General features: G+C 35.3%; 3 protein-coding genes across 7 annotated transcripts; all 3 read right to left on the bottom strand.

Annotated features, from left to right (window-relative positions):
• Positions 1-135: 135 nt before the first annotated feature.
• LOC130739632 (CRS2-associated factor 2, mitochondrial-like) lies at positions 136-3,165 on the bottom strand. 2 transcript variants are annotated; one of them, XM_057591988.1, is made up of 5 exons: positions 2,165-3,165; positions 1,480-1,607; positions 1,158-1,383; positions 919-1,046; positions 136-821 (listed from the first exon to the last, which is right to left on the bottom strand). In XM_057591988.1, the coding sequence occupies exons 1-5, from the start codon at positions 2,772-2,774 to the stop codon at positions 810-812; spliced, it is 1,104 nt and encodes a 367-aa protein (XP_057447971.1). In that variant the 5' UTR covers positions 2,775-3,165; the 3' UTR covers positions 136-809. The 2 variants fall into 2 exon arrangements, with proteins under 2 accessions (XP_057447971.1, XP_057447970.1); XM_057591987.1 differs by having other exon boundaries at positions 136-816; positions 2,165-3,164.
• Positions 3,166-3,688: 523 nt separating this feature from the next.
• Positions 3,689-5,584, bottom strand: LOC130739633 (putative receptor-like protein kinase At5g39000). 3 transcript variants are annotated; one of them, XM_057591990.1, is made up of 4 exons: positions 5,437-5,573; positions 5,237-5,333; positions 4,390-5,131; positions 3,689-4,262 (listed from the first exon to the last, which is right to left on the bottom strand). In XM_057591990.1, exons 3-4 carry the CDS (start codon positions 5,045-5,047, stop codon positions 3,895-3,897), a joined length of 1,026 nt encoding a protein of 341 aa, XP_057447973.1. In that variant the 5' UTR covers positions 5,048-5,131; positions 5,237-5,333; positions 5,437-5,573; the 3' UTR covers positions 3,689-3,894. The 3 variants fall into 3 exon arrangements, with proteins under 3 accessions (XP_057447973.1, XP_057447972.1, XP_057447974.1); XM_057591989.1 differs by lacking the exon at positions 5,237-5,333 and having other exon boundaries at positions 5,437-5,584; XM_057591991.1 differs by lacking the exon at positions 5,437-5,573 and having other exon boundaries at positions 5,237-5,427.
• Positions 5,585-5,896: 312 nt separating this feature from the next.
• Positions 5,897-13,232, bottom strand: LOC130739629 (putative phospholipid-transporting ATPase 9). 2 transcript variants are annotated; one of them, XM_057591982.1, is made up of 11 exons: positions 11,649-13,232; positions 9,486-10,822; positions 9,246-9,356; positions 8,877-9,153; positions 8,705-8,793; positions 8,510-8,618; positions 7,828-8,040; positions 7,572-7,697; positions 7,370-7,468; positions 7,051-7,242; positions 5,897-6,860 (listed from the first exon to the last, which is right to left on the bottom strand). In XM_057591982.1, the coding sequence occupies exons 1-11, from the start codon at positions 12,039-12,041 to the stop codon at positions 6,222-6,224; spliced, it is 3,585 nt and encodes a 1,194-aa protein (XP_057447965.1). In that variant the 5' UTR covers positions 12,042-13,232; the 3' UTR covers positions 5,897-6,221. The 2 variants fall into 2 exon arrangements, with proteins under 2 accessions (XP_057447965.1, XP_057447966.1); XM_057591983.1 differs by having other exon boundaries at positions 9,486-10,838; positions 11,649-11,774.
• Between the last annotated feature and the right edge of the window lie 5,770 nt (positions 13,233-19,002).

Here is a 19,002-nt window from a genome sequence, read left to right as displayed (position 1 = left end):
CTTGTCTTTGATAACTTTGATTGCAAGCATTGATGACTATGTTTGTGCAATCTTTGTTAATTTCTCTGAAATCTTACCCTGTTTGTGCAGTTTCAAAAACAATTATATAAAGTGTAAAAGTGGAGCTGTATCGTATGTTTTAAAACCATTTCTTCTAATAATTAAACCATATACTTGTACAAATCATTGCGGACTTTGAACATACTACAATTGCTGAAACAATTACATAAAATGAGAAGGATTTAGCTCTAAACTGAGAGTCCCTTTGGAAGGTAAAGTAAGTCATCACAACCATTCATAGTGATTACCTATTTTGAAAGGTCAATAAAACAACTCAATCAATGGCTTTGATGACTTACTTTACCCAAAAAAAAAAAAGAAGTGAGTAGATCCTTTCCTACAGGTTCAAGATATTTCTTTCTTCAATTTAGTGACCAAAACTGTTTGTCTTGCTCCATAGCTGCTCCTTTCTTCATGAAACCTTTTGAATAACTACCATGCTGTCTCAGGTAGCATGAGTCTCTAGCCTTTGCATTAACGTGTGTGATCCACAACTTAGACAAGTATCCTTGAATTTTTCCATATAAAGGAAAACGGGAACTTTGAACACTTACATGGTCAGGGACTCAAGGATGTTGAATATATAGACTGAATCAAAATGTCAACTTTACCTAACTAACATTTCCTCATTCACATTGTAGACCCTCTAATTTAAATACTCCCTTATGCATCTGAAGGTTGTTCTTGACTTAAATTTCCTCTCCAGATGATTATCTGCTCATCCTTGAACAAGATAGGGACACATGGTACTAAATCCTGCACTAATAAGGACAACATTAAATACTTAAGCACCATGTACACATTTTAAATTCAACTTAAAGAATGGAAACATTAAATTTTATAATTCTACAAACATACCCTTAGCTTCACTCCGATCATTTTGCAGTCGCTCATACCCACATGAGTGCAGTCCAGTCTCACAACCTCCTCAGTATTGAAAGCTTCCCTCACCCTCTCCACCACATTCACATAAACACCATTTCTAGCTGAACATGGAAACCAAACTTAAGCATACTTACCAATCCAATACTATTTTAAAATTGATCATGACAAAACAGTTACTTTTTGTAAGTCTCTACTACCACATATGCACTTACTGAGTTTCATCAGAGGATCTGCATTCAATCCCTTATTTCTCAATTCTTTTGTTTCCTCGTGCGTCAAGCCTTCAATTACATTCTTCACAAGCTTAGGGTATATCGGTGCATAAGGCTTCCACAGCATAACAGGAATAACTGGACGGTTCTTGGGATCATAATTCCGTCCCCTGTAAATGAGCAGTATATTAATGTTGCGGTAGATAATTTTCCCGCCAGATTTGTCCTGTAGACACAACAACACACACATCAGGGGAAAAATCAAAAGGCGTTCTGAAAGTCTAGATTGGAATGAACAAAAGTGTAAAACAACAATGCTGACCTCAAGGTGGAAGCAAACATTGTCCATGTCAAGAGTTGGCACACCCAAGCACTTAATCCTCACAGCCTCAGCCTTCTTCCAATGGTTATGGATGTCATGCAACATGTTGTGAGTTACTCCCCCCTTCCCTACCACAGCATAAAGATCATTAGCTACTTGCCTTCAGACACCCATAAGAACTCATCAAATAAAAAAAAGGCTCCTCCAAATGCATTTTCACACGTGCTTGACCCATATAACTTCATAAGTTGTTCTATAAGTACATACATTTTATCACAAGTTTCATCTATTGAATTTCGAATCAATAATTACAAACTCTACATTTTCCCACCTAAAGCATAACCCTCACTTCACATGAGCTAAATCAATCAAATAAATAAAGGATATGTTCAATCACCTCAATAAAAAACAAGTAAAATTCCCAACTTAAGTGGAAAAAATATAAACTGATATGAGTACCAGCAACAATGGTGAAAAACAAGGTACTTATAATGCATGTAAGCAGTCAACAACAATGGCCATTCCTCAATCAATGGTGACCAAGATAGAACTTTTTCTCCCCTACTTCAAGCATTTACACAATGTACCCATTTCAATTATTTTCCAAAGTTAAACACTTTCTTAGTTTCTACCCTTTATCATGACAAATAAACACAGAAAAAACAGTTGAGAGATGAATAGGTACCCAAATTAATTTGCCTAGCACAGTCACTATGACGGTAGCGTTCAACAAGCTCCGCCACCTCCTCCTCCTCAAGCGGTGCTCCGAGCACCCGGCTCCGCTCCTCTTCCAACCTAACCCGGTCCACTTCCTTACCAACCGGAGCCGAAGTCCCGGTCCATTTCCGGTCAAGCCGTCCCGGTCCGAACGGCGAGAACTTGGGCGATTCGCGGAAGCTGATGGGTGTCGCATTGGGGTCTGTCTCTGAGTAAGAGTACCTGAAGTCGAATGGAAGGTCCGATTTCAATGGAAGATTCGGGTCAGGTTTGATATTCGGAGCTCCATTGTTGAAGTTGCTGTTGTTTTTGTTGTTGTTCTTCTGCTTCTTTTCATTGTTTGCTTTGTGCGGTTTTGGTGATGGGGTAAACGGCGGGTCGTAGAGGTCGTTGCCGGTGGATTGGCTGAGGAAGCGGCGGAGAGAGAGTGGTACACGACGGCCGGTGAACGAGAAGAGGTGGTTCTGCATTCGGTTGTATTGTTCAATGAATTTTGTTAATTTGATAAAAATTATTTCGGTAATATATATGAGATGTATCTTATGATAATTGGCTCGTTGCTGACATGGCGGAGACATTCGTTTAAAATTCTACCTACCTTGCGACACCTTAGGTTAACCACATACCAGGCCGACGAATCAAGTCACGACACTAAGCAGGAGACCGGATGCTTGTGAGATATCTATTTTGAAGGACGAGTACGCTCGAAGGATATTACACAAGTCATGCGCGTAGGACCGAAGTTGACATTAATAACGTGAGCAATGGTTTGAGCCATGCGAGATAAAGCACCATGCTGCGACATGATTAGACTTAACAAATTGAAGCACTTGACCGAACCTCAAACAAAAACACACATGAGTAGAAGACTAGACTAGAACCTCTTCAAAATTGTTTCCACCTAAAGCCATACACCGCTTGAGGTTTTTCTTCACGCTTGATGATGGGTTGACAATGTCAAACAACCATGACATCAAATCCCTTCGACATAACATTTAATTACAACGACTTTTAACCACTTAAAGGATTGAGGTAAACACTACCATATATGCTTGAATATGATATTGAGTTTTCTATTCTTTTTTTCCCTTATTAACTTGAGTGTCGGAGTGCCCTCGTAGGTACCATCGGTAAGAGTTCAACACGGTGACACGAAGGTTGCCCAAATCGGAGGAGAGTTCAGAGCACATGTAACCCTTTTCCAAAGTAACACTCAGTTTATGTGATTGATCAAGCTTGCCTGATCACTATCTTGTAAACTCAACCAATCAACAAGTAACATTGGATAATAGCATAAAGAAGTGAAAATGTAGTACAGACTACAGACAACATCTACACTAGTATTTCTCCATAAGAAATATTAATTTTATCTCAATATCCGAAACATTCATCATTTCCATAAGATTTTAAATTATAATTGATTCTATATTATCTTATTTCTTCAAATATTTGTCTCATAATATGGAGCATTGAGACCTTTTGAAATAAAAACTAGACCAAAATACACGATTAATGAATTTTGCCAACAGAACAAAAACAAGAGCAAGTTTATAGTTGTGTATAATTGAGACAAACGAAGATTAACCCCATCAGCGATCAGTGCATGATGTTTAATCCATCCAAGACTCACCAAATTAACATACTCAAGACTGAAATTGACGCTTCTCATCGTTATGGTTTGATAATGCTAGTGAAGAATCAGAGATAATCATCACTAGTATCTGTGGCTTCGGCTTCCTGTTGTAAAGTCAGAGCATGCTCAAGTAGCATCTCCACTTCGCCCATTGTTGGTCGCTCATTTGCTTCAAGCTTTAAGCACCTGCGAATGATATCTATGTATACTTCATAACACACTGGTGCAATATTTCCAGCAAGAGCCGGATCAATATCCTCAGCTTGGAGCCTGATCAATATTTCTTCATTTGTCTCATGCATCTCCTTTTTAATTGTATAAATTGGATTTGCACATATCACTTCTAATAGAACAATGCCAAATGAATAAACATCACATTTATCTGTCAAGATGCCATCCCTGATATTCTCGGGGGCCATGTAACCAAGTGTACCTATTAAGTAAAATTGTTAGTTCAATGGTGTCAGTGATCCATATAACCGATGTCATTCAAGGGGATAAAACTTTTGTTGTTCCCTACACTGAGCTTGTAAAATTGAAAATAAAGCTAAACTTATTACCAACAACGCGTTTTCCTTCAATTGGTTGTGGCTTTGCCGAGAACAACGATCCTTGTAAGGAAATCCCGAAATCATAGAGCTTGGGTACCATATTCTCATCCAAGAGAATGTTAGAGGGTTTGATGTCACGGTGAATGATGATGCGTTTGAGTCCAGTGTGAAGGTAGTGCACCGCACGCGCCACTCCAATGCATATCTCTAGCCTCTTCTTCCATGAGAGTGGTTCCCTTTGATCCCTCTTGAATAAACAATCAGCAAGGGAACCATTGGACATGTACGGGTAAACAATAAATCTTTCATCTTTGTGGATGCAGAATCCAATAAGAGAGACCAAATTAGGGTGACAAAACTGGCAGAGCAACTCAACTTCCTTTTGGAACTCTCTCAATGCATATGTATTATAAGATACATTTATTCGCTTCACCGCTACAAGTGCAGTAGTAGTAGCAACATGATCAAGTTGGAGAAGACGAGCTTTGCCTTGATATACTTTACCATAGCCTCCTACACCAATTACTTCATCAAAGTTATTGGTTGATTTCCTAATATCTTCCAGAGAAAATGGATGGGATAACTCTTCTATCACTGTTGGGTAGGGCCTCTTAGTTGAACTTGAGTTCTTCTTTGAACGGCGAAAACCCAAACACTTGAGAATCATTCTCCCAAGTTGACACAATCCAACAAGAAGATTCAGCTATATATACTTGCTTGATTTTTCTTCAATAGTCATAGCTAGCTTTACCTGATAATACATCATCATCAAAGCGAATGCCTTATCTTTTGGAGTCAAAGCTAAAATTAATAATTCTTTTGGAGTCAACACAAATTAATAATCAAAGCTACGTACGTTTGCCAAGGGTGCTACTATGAAATTTTAACAAACAAGTGAGGAAAATATGGATAGTAATTGAAACAATCCATTGAATTGATGGAGGTTATCAAATCTGAAATATGAAAAATAAACATGGTAGAAATGATAAGCTGTTGCTGCTTAACTCAGTAAGTAACAAAAATCGAGCTAGCATAACATGTTAGAATTCAAATCACCTGGCGAGATTACAGAGCGATCAACCTCGGAGGCCACAAGAGAAATGGTAGTTCATAAGAGGTGCAGCTCATCCATGTCTTTATCTCATCTTTTCTCCTGGTGTGGAGTAATTGACTGTGTAAGTCTTTACTCATTTGACAAATAGCTCCTTTTAAGAAAATCAAAAAGTATTTAATAATAACAAAAATAAAAAGTTTAACTATCTTTTTACCACTGTTTTTTGTTAAGAATTATTTATCAAATTTTTATTTTAGGTAAGGATATATAGTATCATTTTACAAACATACAATTTTCTTTTCTCTTACTTTTTTCTTTTCACTTTCTCTCCAACCAAACAACCTTAAAATCATCTCATTTTTCTATTCTCTTTCTATCTTTTCTCTTACTTTTCTTCTCCCAACCAAACAAGGTGAATAGCATTTAATATGTCATTTCTCAATTACACTTCCAACAATGAAGTAAATCATAAAAGAGTGATGCAGGGATTTATAAGATGATCAATTGCATGTAGCAACAAAAGAATAACTTGACACGAAAAGGGAACTCTTAAGATAAGATTTCTATATCAGAAGCGCTATGCAATCCTACAAAGAATTCTACCTATACACAGTAACTGCTACATTCTATGATACAAAAAGAAAATTACAAATTAACCGCTGTACAGCCTCAATAGCAAACAAAAAAACAGGTATACAGTTTATTTTTCCATCCAACTTCCCAGCCAAAATACGGTTGAAGAGGAGCCACAATAATACATTTTTCAGGCTGCTATACACAAAATGCATCATCTATGGTTAGTGCCGTTCTCTCTAGTAAAGTTATCATCATCCTTAGCTGCTAAGCGAGCTGTCGAACCAACCGTTGTTGGCCTCAACGACCCCTGCCGCATCATAGCACAAAACTCGGGATCATTCGCCTTCCCTTCATACCTAATCCACTGCACCATTTCGTGAAACAAAGGAAAGAACCGCATCTGCAGTGCTGAGTAAGAGAAGTACGGTATGAGAGTTGAGACCACCACAAACAATGTCACAATCCAGAAGGAAGGAGATGGAGCAAGGGTTTCAGTGAAGACTTTGTAAGCATTTGTGGAGAGGCTCGGAGGCAATGATCCGTACGCGAGGAGGAAGAGATACCAGATCGCAATGGATCCCCAGATGAAAATATGTTGAATCAAGGTGAAGTAACTGATGTAAAGTGCCATCTGCAAGTTCACAACCCAAACCACGCATGTGTACATCGTCGCTCCCAATATGTCCCTCCCAGCGGTTCTCCCCTCCTCGTCAAAGGCCTGAATCTCCATTGCCTTTGTGCAGAAGAAGAAAATTATTATGGCACTGATGAATCCATTGAGCATCCAGCCAAGTATTCGACGCCAGCTAAAGAGGACATTTTGCACACCTTCTTGATATAACAAAGGAAACTGCCACATTAAACACAAATAACAAGGAATGTCAATGTTGAGGCTCAACTAAAAGTTACCATGAAAAAGTAAAATTCAATTAGGGGTTAATAGCATGTTTGGATAAACTTCTTTTTCACCGGAATCAATTCTCAAACTCAAAGCTACTCTCAGAAATTTGATGACATGTTATAGTGAAGAGTAAGCTTACTTTCTGGCAGTACCGAGCTGATACATCCTGGTCAAAGACGCCAAGGGCAATCACGGGAAGTGATGAAAAGAAGACATTATACAGAGACAGAAACCAGTCATTGTATGCAGGCTGTCCAGAAAATGATGCATACACCTCATACAAGAATAGGGTAAAGCCAAATGTGATATTCTTGTAGAAAAAATAGCATATCTGTCAGAAGAAGAAAAAACAAGTTAATCTGAATCTCAAATAAAGGTTTCAAATAAAAAAATTATAGCCTAAAGGGTAGTTTGGCAACTCTTAAAACCACCTAATTCTATATGAAGAGGGCCCTTACCATTGATGAGATCCTCCGGTAACACCAATGTCCGTGTACAAGAAGTAACCTTTCCAAATAACGAAACTGTGCAATTGCAATATCACTAGACATAACGGCCTGGGGGAGAATGAGAATGAAATTTTAAAAAAAGTAGTAACAATACAATATAAGTAGTAAAAACCAATTATAGAACCAAACAATTTATCAACTTTCTGAATACCTGCATTCCTTCAACACCACTGATTCCAACCCCTATATCTGCTTCTTGAAGCATTCCAACATCATTAGCTCCATCACCAATAGCTAATGTCGTTTTGCCAGTTCCAGATTTAACCAGTCTAGTGACCTTTAAAAGGGGAACCAGTATAAGAATTATTATTTTTAAAATCTAACCCAAAATTTTATCAGAACTAAAACAAAAATGAGGACATTATGTCACATAGAGAAATAGAAGCACATAATAGATTGAAACGTACCAGTGCTTTTTGCTTCGGAGACGAGCGGCAGCAGATAACAGATGCGCACTTAATCGCGAGCTCTAGAAACATGTCCTTTATACTATCATGTAGAGCATAAGCAAGTGATTTTCCATCAATAATTAAAGCAAATGCTCTTTGAGAGGTTCCTCTGGAGGCAGCAAGCTGTTGAATAGCTTCAGATATCTGTTGGCGGATATTTTCCTTGGAAGCCTAAAACATGAGTCAGCATAAAGATATAAGGTCTCTCTAACTTTCAACTGTCCAATTTCACTATGATACTTGTACACCAAGAAATCCCTTTCAGCATAGGCAAGCAAAAGTTTTAATGCGTTAAAACAAAAGGAAAGAAACAAAATAATAGAATGCATGCATAATTTTTCTTGCATCTTTTCAAACAAAAGTGAAAAATGCCATACAAATAGAGTTACAATTATTGTTAATATCACTCAATCAAGTCGCTGTGTATGCAAAACCACGATGGAAGAATTCAAAATATGAATTCAAATTTTCAGCAGTTTATACCAGATTCAACACACACATCAGCTCATCCATGTACTAATATCTTATTGGGATAATGTAAATATTAAGACAACCATTTCGTTCACATGCTCGATGGAACTACGCATATATCTAAACTAGAGTAAATAACAACTAGACTAATGGTTGAAGTTCATTTTACCTTGGCAATCGCCGACTTGTCTCCAGCCTTCTCTAAAGCTAGAATTTCTGGAGTCTCCAATTGAATTATAAGCTGTTTCATTCCTTGTCTAAGCAAACTACAAGCAAACCTGTAATTGTATATTGACGTCAAAAATTTTGAGAAGTAATTCTCATGCTGCAGAAAATTACGAAAGGTATAATCACAATATTATACCCAACATTGATGGCAGTCTCCATTTTATCCCCAGTCAAAACCCAGATCTTAATTCCAGCTTGTGCAAGCTTGTCAATGCACTCAGGAACCTGTCAAAACAATATGAAGTACATCATTTCAAGTCCTTCCCCAATAGATAAATCTTGACATGTTAACATTTTTTCCAACCCACCCCATTTTGAAGCTTGTCCTCTACAGCAGTAGCACCGAGAAGGATTAGATTCCTCTCAATCTTATCTGATGCTTCCTCAATCAGTGTTTCCCGATCTTCTGTAACTGAATTTTTGGCTTGAGAAAACTTACTATCAAACTCATTGTATAGTTCTTCATCAAGTTCACGATACGCCAGTATCAGGGTTCTTAAACCTGCATCAGCATATTCATTTACATGTTCCGTGGTTTTCTCTTCAAACTCCCTCCCATCCTTGGCAAGCCTTTCAAACATGACACTGCATGAAATATGACACAAGGCAACTTAATAGAATCAAAGCAAAGATAAGAACTTCAAAATACTATCATTATAGGTTAGTTTATCACAAACCTGTCAGCACCTTTACAGAGAAGCATAATTCTCCCTTCTTCATCCTTCACTATCACTGACATTCGCTTCCTCGAGCTATTGAATTCTAGTACATGGAGAAGTTTGTAAGTCCTGCAAAAACAAATTAGTTAGTGACTTTGTGGACATTTGATGCATTCAGTAGTATTACTATTACATGGCTCGAAGAAAGTAAATTCCAAAAAGAAGTAGCTGTAAACAATATCTTAATTACAAACAGACCTTTCAACTTTTTCACCAGAAACTGGATCCAATTCGTACATTGATAAACTAGTTTGAGTTCTTTTATAGAATTCAAAACCAATTTCTCTTGCTGCAATCACAAATGCTGCTTCATCTGGAGATTCAGCCTCATATGTGACATTTCCCGTGTCTTCTTCATCCACATCTGGTATGGCTGTATGACAGATTGCCAATAAGCGAAAAAAATTCTGGATAACATCTGCATAAGGCTCACTAACCCAGTTTCCATTCATGATCCTTTCATCTGCAAAGTTAAAACCTTTGATGGTGGGTGCACTTCTATCAGGAGATTCCCTGATGTCAATATTCAAAGGAGAATCGATTCTTCTACTCATGGCCCTCTCGACCTCCGTAACACCGCGGCCATAAGCTACTCCAGCAATGGAACATTTGATGAACTCCATTGAGTTGCATGTCAGAGTTCCAGTTTTATCAGAAAGTATTGTGTCAACTTGGCCAAGTTCCTCGTTTAAGTTTGAGGTGAGGGCATGGGCCGGTTTGTCTCCTTCTTCATAGTACATATGGATATCTTGGTTGATGAAGATACTTTGAAGAACTTTGACAATTTCTACTGAAACATACAATGAGATGGGAATGAAGAAGCCATATAACATTAAGGCTGTAAGAAAATGATATACAGAAGCAGCAACTGCTCTTTTAGGATCAAAGAAAATTGTCGAATCATCCGGTCTTAAATACCATCTTTTCATCACCCCGTCATCCAAATCATCTTTAGTCGCAACACCGAAGAAAATAGATCCAACAAATGCCATCAGAAATAAGATGCAAAACAAGAAGTAGATAATTCTATCCATCTTCTTCTCAACTTTGCTTCTCTTTGAGGGGGGATTAGTAGAATTTTGAACAACCTTTGTATCGTGACCAGTGAAGATGACAGCTCCAAATATGTAATCCGTGTTACGGAGTTTAGAGTCTCTCAAAAGAAGCTGCTGAGGAGAGAGGGGATATTGTTGCTCTTCAAACTCCAGGGTCCCAACAAATGAATATAAATTTGCATTTGGGTCTTCACATTTGATTGTAGCTTTGAAATCACTAAACTCGGAATCCTCATGTAAGGCAGAAGTTACTTCCAACCCTTGTTTTAACTTCAAATTTGTCTCTCCATCCAAGTTCATGGTCTCAACATAGGAAATTGAATCTTCATAGCTAGATGAAAGAAGAAGGAGGTCTGCAGGGAAAAATTCGTCCTTCATTATCTTTACTATATGCCCCACTTTCAGATTCTTCCATTCAGTATATTCGAAAGTTCCATGCCCTTTATGAACTTTAACTTTTCTATTGTTCACCTCCATATCCTGCAACAATATTCCACTAGCTAAATTATAATACCCTGACATCATACATAAACACCCAGAATCCCCCCTCCCACTTTTTATTCTTCTTTTTGTCAATAACCTGTGGTCTATTGTTTTAATTTCATATATTTAATTGTACAGAAGAGAAATTTTGATCATATTCAAATTTTCATAGACAACAAAACTTAACCCTTAGGAAATATTGTAGCAGAAAGTGGAATATATAGATACCATTTTGAACTTTCTGGTTTTTTACCTCACTGTCATTATATCAAATTATTAAGAAATTTCAACTGCAGTATTCAACTGAACTTCGAATCTGAGAGATAATGTTAACAAATAATAATTGTTACTGTACTTCATCCCTTTCAAGCATGTCATACCAAGGATCTAACCCAAAAATGCTAGAATCGTCCATAAGCTGTTTATCATGCTCATGAAAACTGGCATACCATTTCTTTCACAGTTTAACAAAACCACAATAAAATACAAAGAAAAAAAAAACAATCATTTGTATCAAAGACTTCCTTATTCCTTAACCTTGTAAGAAAACCACAATTTTCTTTTTTTAAAATTACTTGCTGTAAATTAAGCCATGGAACACGTTGTAACCCCCCCCCCCCCCCAATCCTTCCCCAAACAGAGTTTATAGACACTATGAGTTGCGAAAAGAAAATATAAATCAAGTTTAAGAAGAGAAGACCAATGAAATTCATTTGGAATCCACACACTAGTGCTCCATGATGGAGGACTAAAAGATTCATGAAATTCACTTTTATGGAATGAAACTGAGAACAGGAAAAAGTGGAAGGAAGAATCTTAGTACCTGCTTTTTCCGGCGCCAATCTTCAATACCCTCTTTGACCATAGTTGCAGCAATAATAATAATCAGAGGAAGGATAGCACTGACAGCAGTATAAGGAGCAAGCTTTGTGAAAGCCAAGATTCCAGTCACCAAGAAATAGAAGTTAGCAACCCTCCTAAACTGCTCAAACAGTGATTTTGGCAAGAAAGTAGCAATATTATATTTTGTGGAAGTCACAGAATTATCTGCATAGTTCTTAATCCCAACTTCAAAGTTCTCTGGTTCATTGCAGAACACCACCCTTGAATATCCACGCCCTCCAATCTGTGAATGATCTCCTTTGAATGAAGCTCTCCCACAAGCAAATGAGTAGATCTTACTAAAATGCAGCCTCTTCCTCCTTTCACCCCTCATTCTTTCCCTACCCTTTCACCCCCCAAAAAAGCACAAAGAAAGAGCCACTGAGATGAAACTAATTGCTCCTCCCACCACACAAACTGCCAACAAAACCACCACCTAAGCTCAGTTTCAACTTCAAGTTTCAAGATCACAGTCTCCAATGCACAACCACCAAACACACCACAATTTGACCACCCCAGTAAGCTCAGAAGAAACCCTTTTGTCACAGACACATGAAAATCATACTATGGAAGCAACAAGGGTGCAAACCAGAAAAGGGTCAAAGACCCAGAAACAAACAACAAAGGAATGTCAGAGAAACAAGGAGAGTGTGAGGGAAAGGTTATGATTCTTATGATTATGATGATGCAGGCTGGCTGACACAACAAAATAACAACAGAAATATATATATATGTTGAAGCCTGCAATCAAATCTCTATATCAAATCTCTATATACTGTTGGAACTTAGGAGAAAACAAACGTGTTGGTTGAAATTTGAAAAAGACCAAAAACCCAGAAACAGACACGTTCAACTGAGCCTACAAAACCGGTCAATGGAATCATCAACTAGGAAACAGAATGTTCGAGGAAGCAAACAACAAAGAGTGATGAAAATTCACCCTGTTTACAAGAGAAACAGGAAGAAGAACAAGAAGAAGGTGAAAGGGTTGAACAAAGACTTGTCCTAGATCTTGCATTTTGACCCTTATAGAGCCTTTGCTTTGAACGCGCATTGCACCAACCAAACTCAAGAAATTTTGCTACTTTCACACAACCCACATGGTATTACAAAATGGGGTGTCAAAATTTTATCAAAAAATGAAAAATTGGAATTTGTCAAGGTTGATTTTTCATGCAAAAAAAAGAAATAAAGTATGAGAAGATTGCAGATGCAGATGCAAGAACAGAGAGAAAACAGGGACTGTCTTCTCGAAACAGAGAGTTTTCTGTTTTGTTTAATGTTTATTTTTGTTTATGTTTATGTTGTTGTTATTTTTTTGTGTCTCTGTTTTTCTCTCTATTTCGCGGGAAAGCTATGGAGCTTGTTGTCAATGGCGTCAGAGAAGTCTCTCTCTCTCTCTCTCTTGAGAGAAGAGAAGGTTCACAATCACAGCTAATTAATACGATGAAGAACCCATAATAGTAATTTGGGTTAATCGAAGAAATGATAAGATTTTATTAATTATTGGTCAAATCAAACATATAATAATAACAGAGAAGAAAACATCATGGGTTTTTGTCTGGTTGCAAAAATGCAAAGTTACCTCCAGAGTCATTTGATTTAGTTTCATGAATCATATACAAAGGTTTGATTCATCCTATGTCACTTTTTTAATATTGCATTTCATTTTCTCTAGTTCTTTTTATCACCTCTGCTTTTTATATTACATAACATCTGCTTTTTCACATGTAATATAATTTGGTGTTTCCACTCCGATCATCGATACAGATCAAGAATATGTTTTTTGAATCACATGTTGCCTACCGATATATTTACAGATGATTCACTAACACAATTTTTATATTAATAGAGATAGAAATGTTTCCTCCTTATTTGCTTGACTGACTTATGTTGATTAAGAAATAATCTTAATCTTCACACCTCTAAGATAAGGTGGAGAGAGGTGGAGGAGAGAGATAGAAAAAGTAAGAGAGAGAAAATATAAGATTTGATAGATGATAAAAGGAGATAGATAGAAATAAAAATGAGTCCAAATGAGGTATTTAGAAAATGAGGTGTGTATATATCATTATTAGTTAGTAATTAATTAAGATTTGTAAAATTTATTTATGGTCAAAGTTTAGCATGTATTTATCGGGGTTGTCTAAATGACTCATGATAAAGTTTGAGTTAAATATCCCACAATCCAATTACATTGGAGATAAATGAGTTGGAAATAAAATAATAAATACAATATAGAAATTCTAACTCACTTATATCCAATGTGATTGAATGGTAAGTTATTTAACTCAAACTTTATCATGGGTCATTTAGACAACATCGTATTTATTAGTCCAATAATAATACCCACAAATCATTATTTGCTTATCAAAAAAAAAACCCCACGAATCATTAATCATATGGATCACTCAATAGTTGAGTCATCAACTAAATATTTAAGGAGTGAAACTATCTACTAATTGTAATAGATATTATTCATATTTTAAACTTTATCTTATCACACGTTCAAAAGAAAAGAAAAAAAAAACTTTATCTTATCACAAGTAATTTTGAAATTCTCCTATTCAACTCTAATCTCTTACAAAAATCATTATTTTACAAGATTTGTCAAACTATATAATATATTTCATCATAAAATTTAAAACAACTTATTCAAACACAGAGTCAACAATAGTTAGTCTAGTAAAACTAATTGCTGAATTTTCAAAAACATATTTCTATAATTATTTATAACGAATAGTATTAATATCTATAAATAATGTTGTAATCATGTTAGAATTTTTTTTATTGTAGTACTTGTGATCCTTTAAAATTAGATAAAATTAAATCTGATAAGTTTAAAAAAATATGATAAAATATTAATTCAATTATCTTCTTTAAAATATTCAAATAACTTATTCAAACACTAAGTCAAAAATAATTAAGGCTAAGTAAAATAATTAATTGTTGAATTTATAAAAAAAATATGACATGACAACATATTTATATAGTTTTTTTAAATAATATTTATATAATTATTTGTAACGAATAATATTTATTCATGCGTCTCTAAATGATAGCTCAAGTGGTAAGAGCTAAGGGACATATGAGTTGGGTGAGTGAGGTACATGGATCAATTCTTGGATGGTGCAATTTATCTTTCCGATGTATAAAAAAATATTTATTCATACATTAATATCTATAAATATTGTAATCATGTTTGAATATATTATTATTATTAGTTATTTTAGTACTTGTGATCCTTTTGATGAAATTGAGTTTGATATAATTAACTTTTTTTTAAAGGTAACAGATAATAGCATTAAGATGAAAAGTTCAGCATTGAGGTCATAACACCACAGAGCACAAAAAGAATCACCCCAAGGGTCGCTCCTCAAGCCAAACTAAATTGGCAAAGGAAAATGCATTCTAGTCAAAAAAAAAAAAAGGGGTGCAATTATGAGTATGACGCACAAAAGTGAAATTAACGAGATAAAATCATAAACTAAAGTATAACAATTAGTCTCAAAAGTTACCCTTTAAAAGCCAAGATCAAGAGCTAAATGCAGCGCGTAACGAAAGCAAGTGCCTCCCTCGAATGAGGGCTCAAAACTCCAACCAGTTACGTCGTTGTCATAGTCATAATCTCCCCTGCTACCATCATTTTGAGTAATTCAGGTTTGATAATGATTAATGTGCAAATGAAAAATTTAAAAAATAATTGTTGGTTAGATAAAATAAAATAAAATAAATTTCAATGATAAAATTAAAAAAAATACATGCGCATGCCATAAATCAACAACTTATAATTTACTCTAATGTTGAAATTATTTGATTTTACTCTAATTTTGTTTAGTATATTGGATTTTCTTGGAAGGCTGCCCAAAATCAACCTCCACGCGCTTGCCAAAATCTTCAAGAGAGCCTTTCATCATGAAATGATTTTGTAAGTTCTCCACATTGATTAACATTGATCAATTCTTCGGATTAATTACTCTTTCCATATCCAAACATACACTTTATATGAGTCATTCCTTGAGGATTACTCTTTCCATATCCATCTATGCAGAAACAAATCTGAAACTTCAACACCTACCATTAAATTTCATAACTTTGCAATAACGACATTTTTCTATTGGGATCTCTTCTCCATCAAAATTCCAAATTCTCAAAACTCCATTTACCACTCAAGAGTAAGACCCCAATTATAATCTACATAAGCCTCTCTATTTTCTTAAGCATCGGCTAGTTGACTGTGGTGCATGCTTAATTATAAATCCCACAAAAAGTGGATCTTTATGTATCAAATATAATTGTCTGTTGATGGGTATAAACTCATATGCGTGCTCATACCACGAAAAAAAATATCTCTGTTCTCTGAAATCTGATATAGTCTATACCAATTCATTTTCAATTTTCCTTCCTTTACAAAAGGGTCTGTCCTGAAATCCTATTACACTCTTTCCAATCCACAAATCTCTCCACCATATGGAGTGTGCTTTATAACAGCATTCTCCAACCACTTGCCAAAAGAGCAACATTAAAGGTTGCTAGATCTTTAATCCAAAGGCCCCCTTTAAAAAAAAGTATACGTATGCATGGTTTCCCAACTTATCCTCTTCTTTTTTGAGTACTAATTGAAAAAGATAAGTAAATTGTAAATCATGCTCATTGTAAGCTCTTTTTGATTAAATTTTGTTTTGTGCAAAAATTTCAGTTCAAGTAAAAATAACAATAAAGTATTTTCTAGTAGATAGAATCAATATAAATCGAATGATGGTATAAAGAACTTAGTTTCTAGTACCTCTTAATGCATTAGATTAAATATTTGGTAGAAATAGATTGAGGTGTGCTATATTAATTACACTCTTTCTCTTACAGTCCTATCCATTTTCACATTTTTTTATATTTTTCTCTGTATTTTCAGTCACATCATATATCATATCACTCATTTCTCTCTTTTTTCCTACAATTTCACTAGGGTGGAGGTGGATTTAGAATGTGTATACTCGACTGATTATTTCAGTGGTGTTGAACCCAAAAAATGACTGCATAAAAATTTTATGATGAATTATTTTTTATCTAGAAATACATAACATTGGGACAAAAGAAAATTTGCATGCTTCAACATGTTATAGTTGCGGAATTAGGCCTGAAGCACGCGATCAAGCATGGGTATAGGACTACATATGATGGTAAAACATTGGTGGCTGAAGATGCAACGCCGGTGGCAGCAAGCGCGATGTTGCAAACTAAGACGATGGTGTTGTGTTCAAGCTCCTATACGGCTATATACTTCATCCTCTCTCTCTCACACAACTAAACTTTGTGTCTCATGTAAAATTTCTATGATTCTAGCTCCCTCTTCTCTTTGCATTCCTCACTTCTAGCTATATCACAAATATGCGCGTGATCTCTAATAAAACGATCCATAAGGTAAACTCTGAGATCATCTTAAAATTTGAGTTAGACTAAACTCTATTCTAAAAAATTGCACTACCTTTTATAAATTATCTTACCCTTATTTTTAATCAATGTGGAATGTTAACGTACATATTTAAGTCAACCCTCACCATCTTGATTTTATTAATAATCCATTGTAAAGGCATGTAGGGCAAGTTGGATTTCAGAAACTTAGTACTTTGTTGATTAATATGAGTGTAACCATGACCAACCTAATTTAATTTCCAACATTTCTAGCTCCTTATATCGAAAAGAATATATGATGATTGTTGACACATATTATTGATGCATATCATAATATAATCTAGTCAGATAATGTACGCTTTGACTTCGACTATTCCTTAACGTACAAAATATATTTTGTTACTTGTTTCGCATAATTTAATCGTATAGTTAATAAATAGATTCTGTGGCCCTTGAAATAACCTACAAAAGAATAGACCCATCCACCAGCCAAACACTGCACATATTATTAATTTTCTTTGTTGCTATGCTGGCCTGTTGCGTAGGTTTGATTTGACAAAGTCAATAGCCCCATTGCATTGATATATCCAATATCCATCAATTCCCCTTCCTTATGGACTATTTTAATCTATTATTATAAACTTGTTTACTCGTCATAACACGATAAGCTCTTCCTCCGGAAAAAAATATTAATTCCGTACTATATACTCCCTCCATTAACATCATGATATTTAGCATGCATGTAAATAAGATCTGTGAGCCTACTGCTAGGTAGAGAAGTACAAAAAGTTTGCTATGTGAACGAGCACTTAATCATAAGAATTTAATTAAACTATTTATCAAACGCATTTTAAATCGGCTTCTTGCGGGATGCACAACAATTCAAAGTTGTGCTACTCACCCTCTCATCTAAAGAATTATTGTACTTCACTAGAGAAGACACATGTTTTATGTATTTTCTTTTCGAGCATCAATATTCAATCAATATATTGTTAAAGTGCCTATAAAAAAATATATTGTGAAAGTGGGTTAAGGTATTTTATATACGACACCTTTCACACAATTTTGATCACAGTAAATTGTAAGCCCTTCACAAGTATATGAATCCTATTAAACATAATATACTCAACCCAAAAGTAACTTTTAAGTACAATTTAATTTCATCAACTATATAAAATATAAATGCTTTACCGAACCTTCAATTAATAAATTATATGCGTGTCAGATTTGCCTTATAATTCGGATATCTGCTTCATTTACCTAAAAAATACAACAACTAACAACACACGTAGCTTTGACAGCATTATTTGGCGTACACCTGCTTATTTTCAAATTAATTGTTCTAAACTGAGCTATCATTAACAAAATATATATTGACCAAACCTACTGTTTTATTGTATGCTCTGTTTATTAAATTCTAAACAATTCAGGGGTGATTGTGGTGCTGATAACAATTGGTAGCTAATGACAACATTACGATTTAAGAAGATAATCAACATATATAACTACATTATTGAACAATCATAGTTACAGAGTAAGAAAACAATGTTACAATGATCCACAAATTATAGTCACAGAGTAAGTTATATGTCCGCATATCCTATCTATACCATGGTTTATTTCTGTGACTAAAAGGTTTAGTGACGACAAAAATGACTCATAGGTATATGATACCTACACCCACATATATTATGTCTATTGGTATATAATTCCTATACTTACGATTTTCATCTATGTCACTAAATATATTAGTGGGTATATGGCAAATTTCTTGTAGTGTGGGAGTGCGAAAGAAAGAAAGTGAAAAAATTGGGACGACTGCGGTGCGATTAGAGGCGAGGACGATGATTAATTTCATGCACATCCACCACAAGTTCTTCGATTTG

Source organism: Lotus japonicus, chromosome 2 (assembly GCF_012489685.1).
Source record: "Lotus japonicus ecotype B-129 chromosome 2, LjGifu_v1.2".
Taxonomy (NCBI): Eukaryota; Viridiplantae; Streptophyta; class Magnoliopsida; order Fabales; family Fabaceae; genus Lotus; species Lotus japonicus.
This window is presented reverse-complemented; position numbering and strand designations above follow the sequence as displayed.